The sequence below is a fragment of the Salvia splendens genome, chromosome 2 (assembly GCF_004379255.2).
Source record: "Salvia splendens isolate huo1 chromosome 2, SspV2, whole genome shotgun sequence".
Taxonomy (NCBI): Eukaryota; Viridiplantae; Streptophyta; class Magnoliopsida; order Lamiales; family Lamiaceae; genus Salvia; species Salvia splendens.
This window is the reverse complement of record NC_056033.1, coordinates 7,657,641-7,668,573: the sequence shown is the minus strand read 5'-3', so window position 1 is coordinate 7,668,573 and position 10,933 is coordinate 7,657,641. Positions and strand designations below refer to the sequence as shown.

The 10,933-nt window shown below is 38.9% G+C and overlaps 1 protein-coding gene across 1 annotated transcript; it reads left to right on the top strand.

The window, feature by feature from the left end:
* The first annotated feature begins 1,182 nt into the window (after positions 1-1,182).
* LOC121786517 (nitrate reductase [NADH] 2-like) lies at positions 1,183-5,374 on the top strand. The gene is made up of 4 exons (XM_042185153.1): positions 1,183-2,253; positions 2,517-2,657; positions 3,309-3,541; positions 3,800-5,374. The coding sequence occupies exons 1-4, from the start codon at positions 1,278-1,280 to the stop codon at positions 5,129-5,131; spliced, it is 2,682 nt and encodes an 893-aa protein (XP_042041087.1). The 5' UTR covers positions 1,183-1,277; the 3' UTR covers positions 5,132-5,374.
* The last annotated feature ends 5,559 nt before the right edge of the window (positions 5,375-10,933 follow it).

Sequence of the window (10,933 nt, the reverse complement as noted above, 5' to 3'; positions counted from 1 at the left end):
GAGCAAAAAAATCGGAAACCGAACATCCGAATCGAACCAAACCGAAATTTTAAAATTCGATTCGGTTATTTCGGTTTTTCGGTTCGGTTCGGTTTTGAAAATACAAAAATTTCAGTTTTTCGGTTCGGTTCGGGCGAAGAAAAAAACCGAAAAACCGAAAAACCGAATAACCGAATTATATATATATATTCTATTAATTTAATATATTATATTATATATAATATATAGTATATTCTTTTAATAAATTCTACTATATTATATGTATTATTAATTTTATATTATATATAAATATTCTATTAGTATATATTTTTCGGTTTCGATTTTTCGATTTTTTGGATTCGGTTCGGTTTGGATTTTGAACTAAATTCGGTTTTTCGGTTTTTGTTCGGTTTTGACAAAAAACCGAACCGAAACCCGAATGCACACCCCTGACTTTTCAAAACGTCGTTGTAATTGTAAACCCATATATTTCAAATAGTATTCAACTTCCCAGGTAGTACTATTATATATCCATTTAAAACACGTATAGTAGTAGTACTAATATTTATCATCGATGGTACACTTGTATCAATTAGCAAGGTTGGATTCTCCACTTTCGACATTCAACACTATCTATATATTCAATTCGAAATATCAATAAGGAAGCGCATTTTAATCAGGAAGATTTTGCTCCCTGCGCTTTATAGGTAGCAGGGGAGTAGAATTTAGAATGGGTTAACATATGTAAGAGAGATAATAAAATATTAATATAAAAGCATAAAACAAAAAAAAATAGTAAGTACTAGTAGTATATTATAACATAGTATCTCCCAAACTACATATTGATATAGATATTCAAATTTACTAATTTCCATATCGAGAGCACAAAATCATTCTGTTTATACTTTATAAAAAAGGTGTTAAATGGATAAATTGAGTAAAAATAAAATTGTACATAAATAACTTATATGTATACCGAGTATCCATCGGCTAGTTTTATACTACAAATATATTTACTCATATTTATGATCAATTTACAAAAATAGCATATCAAATATGAATGATGTCACTCTTGACAAAAAGTTATAGCTGGAAAAATGGGCCCCATTGCCCCAATGCTTGGACAAGGATGATTTAATTTGAAAATGAAGAGGACCAACTCTTCTATTTCTATATAAACCACTCAACCTAGTCCCAAACTTTTCGAACAATTAACAAAACATATTCCTCATCAAAACAATATCCAAAGTTGTGGAGAGAAGAATCATCCCACCTTCCTCCCTCTCTCCCCGGTCCACATGGCGGCCTCCGTCGAGAACCGGCAATTCCCGCTCCTCGAACCCTTCAAACCCCCCGGTTCAACGGTTCGCGCCTACAACTTCCCTCCCGCAAATAAGCCCATCCCCAACGGCAATGCTACCCTCGATTACTCATCCAGCAGCGACGACGACGAAGACGAGTCCAACTACTCCCTCCTCATCAAGAAGGGCAACGCCGAGCTCGACCCGTCCGTCCTCGACTCCAGAGACGAGCTCACCGCCGACAACTGGGTCGAGCGCAACCCCTCCATGGTCCGCCTCACCGGCAAACACCCCTTCAACGCGGAGGCGCCGCTCCCCCGCCTCATGCACCACGGCTTCATCACCCCCGTCCCGCTCCACTACGTCCGCAACCACGGCGCCGTCCCTAAGGCCTCCTGGGATGACTGGACCGTCGAGATAACCGGTCTGGTTATAAAACCGGTCCGGCTCACCATGCGCCAGCTCGAGACCGAGTTCCCCGCCCGCGAATTCCCGGTCAGCCTCGTCTGCGCCGGGAACCGCCGCAAGGAGCAGAACATGGTCAACCAGACCATCGGCTTCAACTGGGGCGCGGCCGGCGTCTCCACCTCCGTGTGGCGGGGCGTGCCCCTCCACGCCGTGTTGAAGCGGTGCGGCATCATGAGCCGCACAAAGGGTGCGCTCAACGTGTGCTTTGAAGGGGCCGAGGATCTCCCCGGCGGCGGGGGTTCCAAATATGGAACCTCCTTGAGCAGGGAGATGGCCATGGATCCGGCGAGAGACATCATACTCGCATACATGCAGAATGGCGAGCGTCTCTCACCGGATCACGGCTTCCCCGTGAGGATGATTATCCCGGGATTTATCGGGGGTAGAATGGTCAAGTGGTTGAAGAGGATTATAGTGACTCCTAAAGAATCAGATAATTATTATCATTTCAAAGATAATAGGGTTCTTCCGTCACACGTGGATGCCGAACTCGCGAATGCTGAAGGTACGGTTATGTTTCAATCTCGTATTTTAAAGGAGTAGAAAAGATGGAAAGATACTCCCTGTTAGGTGGGGAAATTAAAGGAATATTCTTTGATCATGAGAGTTTCGTGAATTAGATTAGATTAGATTAGATATTTCACTTTAATTGTATTCAAGAGCCACTTGTGTGGCCACTAGTTGAAAATGAGCCTAATTAATTTTGTAATTTGGAATAATAGTACTCCATTTAATATGAGCCTAAAATATGTATTTTGTGTATTGCAGCTTGGTGGTACAAACCCGAGCACATAATAAACGAGTTAAATATTAACTCGGCCATCACAACGCCGTGCCACGAAGAAATCCTGCCGATTAATGCGTGGACGACTCAGAGACCTTATACGTTGAGAGGATATTCTTATTCTGGTGAGTTACTAATTGTTATTGTTATATGCGTGAGATGTACATTGATACACATGCAACCATATATAATATCTGGCCTAGCTTGCCACATTTAACTATGATGTATAATGAATTTTATTCATAATAACACTTGTCCTATGGTTTGTAAAGAGACAACTTTTTACAAGTACGAAGGGTCAATCTCTAGAAAATTCAAGCCCCACTGCCCCAAAATGCAACTGTTTAGTTATTAGAAAAGAAAAAAAAAAAGCAAAAAATACTATATTCCAGACAACCTCTGCATATAATAATAAATTTAGTTATTAGATTTTTTGTGGTTTTCAGGCAATTTTCTAGTCGGTCACTATTTAGGGGACATGGTTTCCACTCTGAGATGAATTAAAAATCGATCGAATTAGCTGTGTGACTACAAAGTAAATTAATTTGAATAAATTATGTAGTTCCGGTATCTTAGGGTGCGTTTCGAAATTAAATACTCCATTGAATATTCAATGCTTTAAAAAGGACCTTTGAAGATTCCATTTAATTATTAGTGGCTCTTGCATTTGATTCATCTTTATGTCCACTTGATCATCTGTATTTGTCTTTTTCAGTAGTGGTTCATTGTCAATATATATATTGATAGAAAAATTAAATTTGCTTTGAATGAAATAGGAGGAGGAAAGAAAGTGACACGAGTAGAGGTGACAATGGATGGTGGCGAAACATGGCAAGTTTGCTCTTTGGACCATCCCGAAAAGCCTAACAAATATGGCAAGTATTGGTGCTGGTGCTTCTGGTCGTTGGAGGTCGAGGTGCTTGACCTTCTCGGTGCCAAGGAGATCGCTGTAAGGGCTTGGGACGAGACACACAACACACAGCCCGAGAAGCTCATCTGGAACCTCATGGTAGGTCAAATTGGTTTTGGTTTTATTTGTATTTATGTGTAATTAAATTAAGAAAAGTAGGAGTATATGCCATCACTATTTATTTTAAACCGGTCATATCACGTGACTGGTACGTGATCCATTTAGCTCTAGTGATTTTAATCATTTTCAACCTTATGATATAGTAGTAATAAAATTTTTAAGTATTATTCTAGACTAGTCTATGTAATTAATCCTATAATGTTATTGTTACCTATACCTTATTTTTTACTTGTCCAGGGCATGATGAACAATTGTTGGTTCCGAGTAAAAACCAATATATGCAAACCTCATAGAGGAGAGATCGGTATCGTCTTCGAGCACCCAACTCAACCCGGCAACCAGTCGGGTGGATGGATGGCGAAGGAGCGCCACCTAGAAAAAACCTCGAACGAGGTCCCGGCCTTAAAAAAGTCGGTCTCGTCGCCATTCATGAACACCGCAGCCAAGATGTTTTCCGCCTCTGAGGTCCGGAAGCACAACTCGGCCGACTCGGCGTGGATCATCGTCCATGGCCACGTCTACGACTGCACCCGCTTCCTCAAGGACCACCCAGGCGGCACCGACAGCATCCTCATCAACGCCGGCACCGACTGTACAGAAGAGTTCGACGCCATCCACTCCGACAAGGCAAAAAAGCTCCTCGAGGACTACCGTGTCGGCGAGCTCATCACCACCGGCTACGCCTCGGCCGACTCCTCCCCCAACAACTCCGTCCATGGCCCCTCCGGCAGCCTCCACCTCGCCCCAATCAAAGAGGTCGTCACCCCCCAACGCCCTGTCGCCCTGATCCCCCGCGAAAAAATCCCTTGCAAACTCGTCGAAAAGACTGCCCTCTCCCACGATGTTCGGAAATTCAAATTCGCCCTCCCCGGCACGGATCAAGTCCTCGGCCTCCCCGTTGGCAAACACGTGTTCGTCTGTGCCACGGTGGATGACAAATTGTGCATGCGAGCATACACGCCGTCTAGTGACGTGGACGTTGTGGGGTACTTCGAGCTAGTGGTCAAAGTCTACTTTAAAGGGGTCCACCCAAAATTCCCAAATGGAGGACAGATGTCGCAACATCTGGACTCGCTCGAGATCGGTTCGTTTATCGATATAAAAGGGCCGTTAGGCCACATTGAGTACACAGGAAAGGGGAATTTCGTCGTCCACGGCAAACAGCGCTTCGCAAAAAAATTAGCCATGATCGCCGGCGGCACGGGAATCACGCCGATCTACCAAGTGATGCAGGCGATTCTGAAGGATCCGGAAGATCAGACGGAGATGTACGTGGTGTACGCGAATCGAACGGAGGACGACATATTGCTGAGAGAGGAGCTGGATTCGTGGGCGGAGAAGTATCCGGATAGGGTGAAAGTGTGGTATGTGGTGCAGGAGAGTGTGAAGGAGAATTGGAAGTACAGCTTAGGGTTTGTAACGGAGGGGATTTTGAGAGAGCATATTCCGGCGGCGAAGGAGATGGCGCTGGCGCTGGCGTGCGGGCCGCCGCCGATGCTGCAATTCGCGGTGAATCCCAATTTGGAGAAGATGGGCTATGATTTGAAGGAGGATTTATTGGTATTTTAGAGGGAATATGGTTTATTTGGAATAATAGGGAATTGTATTTTTTTTTTAATTTACGAAAATGTGGGTTGTATATATTTGTATTATGTGTATCATTGTGAAATTTGTTGGGTGTATGTCCTGGACTAGTGGACTTCACATTATTAGTTTTTTCCCTATTGGGAAATTTAGGGCTCGTCTTTACTTCTTCTTCACATTACATGTAAGAGTTGTAAAATTGTAGTAATAATGTAATAATTTAAATTAGGCGTTCTCTTCTCAATGTTTAGGATGTATTGATAGAATAAATTCAATACATTCCACTATTTATTTTAGTGAATGAGTTATTTAATTTGTAGCGTGTTTCATAATTTAATTATTTAATTTTATCAGTTCATGAAAATCAACGCCCACTTTATATTTATACTTAGTTCCAAGCTTTTGATATACATTACATTTGCGTTTATATTCTTTTGCGTTTATATCAGTGCATCATATCATTGAAATGCTTTACATTCTAATCCGATTTTCCAATGATTGGGGCTAAAGTTAAAATTATATTCATACTATTATAATTGATGAAATCAACTAAATTCAAAGGTTGAATTTCTATAAAGAACCGAGTATACATATGCTGAATTAAATAATTAATCAATATGTATGTATATAGCTGTTCCTCGTTAATTAACGTCATGACGGTGAAGATGAAAGTTCTACTACTCCACTATTTTGAGAACATAGCATTCGAATTTTATATATTTAATGGAAACTTATACTATTAAATATAATAATAATCCTATAATAAGCTAATCCAACATACAAATATTTGTTGATGCAAAATCTTTGCGTGTTACGTATCATATATTCATATCTATTGATAGAGGCGATGTTTAAGTTTATTTGCTTTTAAAAGAATTTTATTTCTAATACAATTTGGTGTATATGTTTTGTCGTAGTATAATCGTATATTAATTATTAATAATACGCACTGCGTAAGAAATATTCACTTTATTAAAATAATATAGTTTGAAATGATAATTGTTAAATCTTGAAATATTCACAATCTCAACAGAAATTGCTCTCGCCCTCTTGACAAATTATTATTTTGACAATTAAATATATGACATGAACTTATAGGGAAATGATATGTTACACACCTTATGTGAGCATCACTCTCATTTGACACACTTGTTTTGTTTCATATACTACATCCGTCCCATAATAAGAGTCACACTTTGCCATTTTAGTCCGTCCTACAATAAGAGTCACACTTCATTTTTACCATAAATAGTAAGTATGTCTCACATTCTAATAACCCACTTCACTCACATTTTATTATAAATTAATATAAAAAAATGGGTCAGGTAGTCCATTAACTTTTCCAACTCACTATTCTTTACGTTTATTAAAATTCGTACTCACAATAAGAGTGACTCCTATTGTAGGACGGAGGGAGTATTTAGTTTAATTCTAATATATTTCAAAAGGTTAATGACGTTTTTAATTAATTTGTTTGTTTTCGCAATAACTTTAAATAAACAAATAAAAAGCGAATCGACTTTTAATTTTTATGAATTTTGTATAATTAAAAATGCTAATATCATTTTTAAATGTATAAAAATCAAACTAAATACTATTTCATATAAAAAATAAATAACGCTAAAAGTACATCGAATAAGAGTCGTGTTAATTGTTAATATAAGTTGCTCACATAAGTTGTGTAAGATAATCATAAATACTAGTTCCACTTTCATTGTGATTTGGTTAATCTTGACATAGACATAGTATATATGGTATATCACTATCAAGAAAAAAGTCTCCAGCTATTCACAAAATATCTTCCCCCTAGGTTTAGGTAATATTTTTGTCATTTATTATCAAAATATTATTATTTATACTTAATTCTAATAGTTTAAAAACTTTATATCCGAATCATAGAATAATCAGTCCTAATCAACAGTTAAATATACGTATAATTATGTGTATTAACAAATTAGTCCCAATCAACAAATAAACTAAAATTATTCAAGTAAAATAAAACTAATGTTATAGTGTTATTAATGTGATTGAAAATTTGAAAGATGTGTATTGACAGAGAAGAGAAAGATACACTAAGTCGACAACTCGTGCTTAAGTTGGATTTTCCATAGCAACTTAATGAAGTTTTGATAAGACGAATGAAATCCAGCTATTCATTTTTGTATGATACTACTAGTATGTGAATGTGTGAAGCATTATTATAATTAGCACACTGTAATTTTTATCAGATATAAATATTATGAAACCCTATAATCGGTGAGCCCATTCGTTAGCAACAAATATAGGAGAACTTTACTTTGGTTTATTTCCCCAAATTCATACATAGTTAGACAATAGTTATAGTAAACAATCTCTAAACTAATTTTTCATACATAATAGAAATATTGTAATTTAGTGTTATTTTTTTGTTCTTGTTTTTAGGAGATGGCATAGGATATCTTTGTTGTTGTGTTTTTTTATGTACTCCTGCTCACTATCCTGAGAAGGTTTAAGCTTTTTACATTAAAAAATGGGAATTACTGTACATTTTTTTATATAAATTGAATAATAAAAAGTTCAATAAAAAATTGTGTGAATGTGTAATCCACTTGATTATGATCCCTAGTAGTAGATTAAACAAAAAGTTCAGTAAAAAAATCCTATTCTTACTTTTCATTATTATTTATACTAGCCAGATCTAGTAAATTCATTAAATACTAGCAAATCCTCAGAATCCATAACTCAATAGAAATAAAAATTTAACTTTAAATTCAAAGTTGTTGCAAAGTGGGACCCAAAAAAAGACCATATGGCTGCTGTGATTTCCGAAAGTCATCAAATTGTTTCAGATTTTCGTTTGAGCCAAAGTCCAAATTTAATAATTTTGTCACAATTTTAGATCAATATTTTTTGCATTTTGGTGAACTCAAAAGGCATCAACCATTTCTCCGCAGCGCAACGACCTTGACCCCTATTTACATGTTCTTTTTTACATTTTGAGCGTCAGTTGTAAATTAGATATATTATGTGATCAACATGTGTTCCACCGGAATTTGGTGCTGACATTTTTATTTTATTTGAGTAATTTTTTTAATGCACTAAACGACAAAGCCTCTTTATGTCGAATTCAATTTCTTTTTTCATAAAAAATTTCAGGTGCCGTTTTATTATTGGCCATAATTAATAGTAACATTTTTTCTATAAAAGTGATATTATGTGCAATGGATTATTGTATATGCTACAATTTTCTTTATCGGGCAAATAGAACTTATAAAAGGGTATTTGAATTCTTCATCTTACATACTCATATGTAAAACACTTAATAAAGAGATAACAGCAATTGTTGGAAATAAATAAAAGAAGATCAAATCACAAGGAAGGAAATCAAGGAAGTTATGGAATTGATTGATATTACCGTGTAATTGGCAAGTGTGGTTAGGGTAAATCTTTACCTAATTTGTATAATCTACATCCTATTTAAAGGATTGTATACCACAGTAGAAATCAGTTTAATACAAAATAAGAGTTTTAACATGGCATCCGAGCCGGGCTTAGAAAAAAAATTCATCACCGCCCTATAACCAATCTCGACCTTAGGCAGAGTCAAAGCCATGGCCGACGACGACAAAACCAAACCCCCCAAACTTTCAGATGATCATAAGCCGAGGGTAAGCAAAAATGTTACCGTCGCTGTGAAGCTCAATGGAACGAATTATTCGTTGTGGTCCAGATTAATGAAGATCCAGATTGGGAGTAGGAGAGTACTCCGACACATCAACGGCAACCCGCCACCACCCGAACCAGGGGCGTCCGATTACACGGAGTGGGAGGAGACAGACTTGATTGTCTTCTCGTGGATATTAGACAACATCGAGACGGACATCGTCATCGACTTCGCACACCATCAAACGGCCGAGGCTTTGTGGAAGAGCCTAGCCGTGACGTTCGAGAGCACATCCGATCCATTTTTGCTTTTCGATCTGGAAGAGAAAACAGAGAACGTTAAGCAAGGAGAACAAGACCTCGAAACCTATTGGCGTCACTTACATGGAACGTGGATTGATGTAGATCGATGCCAAGAACAGCCAGTCACGTGTTGTGACAAGGGGGTAGGGCAGTTTCGAAAGTACATTGAAACACGACGATTGTTCAAGTTTTTAACAGGCCTGAATCCGAGATACGATCAAATGAAACGAGAAGTGCTTAAGGATAAACCGTGGCCCTCAGCCGAGGTCGCGTACGGATGGATTAAGAGGGAGACCGCCCGACTCAGGATTATGCCGGCAATCACCACCGAATCCACCGTCGCAACCAACGATACAACATCATCGGGCGGAATCGGGCTCGGCTTCGCGGCCCGCAACCAGCAGAGGGGAGGACAGCCGCCGCCGCCGCATCGACCCGGCACATCGACAGCCCCAAATCGGCGACCATTCAAGCAAGACAAGTCGAAATTATGGTGCTCACACTGTGGGAAGCACAAGCACAAGCACACTAAGGAGACGTGCTTCCTACTCGCCGGATTTCTAGAGTGGTGGGACGACACCCAGAAAGCTAAAGCGAAGCTAGCAATCGGTGTACCACCCGAAAATGGAGGGGGGCTTATTTCCAACGGCCGGAGCGGGCAACCAGGAGGCTACCGACGCTCACGGCTGGCAGGAGAACCGAGGCGGCGCAATCGGAGAGGCTGCACTCGCCGAATTCAGAAAGAGCGGCGGGTCCTTCGGAGGTAACGGGTTGGGGGAGTTTTACCCTGACCGTAATTTCAATTTTGCAAATAAGTCCCCCCAGACCAATAAATCTAGATTGTTACCCCATTTTGATGTTAATAGGAGGTTTGACCCCATAAAAATTAAGAATTCGAAAATTGACCCCAGATCTTCCGAAATCTCTTTTATTACCCTGAATTATTTTGCACCTCTTGAAAATATCCATATTGTGTGTATGGCGAAAAAATTACAGGTTAGTACTACAAGTGAGTGGATATTTGACTGTGGGGCTACAGATACGATGACCTATGATAAGAATGATTTTTCTGTTTTTAATGGGGCAACTAAAAGCCAAATTCAGACTGTTGATGGGGAATTGACGTCCGTAAGTGGGAGTGGAACTATCGAGATATCCCCAAACCTGAAACTAAATAATTGTCTCTATGTGCCTAAACTGTCTCATAAACTAATGTCTATCAGCCATGTGACCAAGGAGTTAAATTGTACTTTACTGATGCACCCAAACTTCTGCGTTTTACAGGATATCAGGACGAGGAGGATAATTGGGCGTGGCACTGAGCGTCAAGGGCTCTACTATGTGGATGAGATAGCTCACCAAGGTGGCGCAGCGATGCTTGCTCACGGATCTGCTGATAGAGAAGCTTGGTTGTGGCACCGGAGAATGGGTCATCCATCAGCGGGTTATTTTAAATTGCTTTTTCCAAAATTTTCGCATATTAAGGACATTTCTTGTGAGTCATGTGTTTTGGCTAAAAATCATAGACAGTCTTTTAAATCCAGTAATACGCGTGTTAAAGATATTTTTTCTATGGTTCATGCTGATGTGTGGGGCCCTGCGCCCGTTACTGGTGATCATGGATGTAAATATTTCCTTATGTTTGTCGATGACTGCACTAGAATGACCTGGGTGTATTTTTTGTGAAATAAATCTGATGTTTTTGAAAAATTCGCTATATTTTTTAAAATGATTCAGACACAATTTCTAAAAACTATCTCCGTCCTTAGGTCCGACAATGGTAGGGAATTTGTCAATAAAGACATGGAAGATTTTTTTAAGGAAAATGGGTTAGTTCATCAA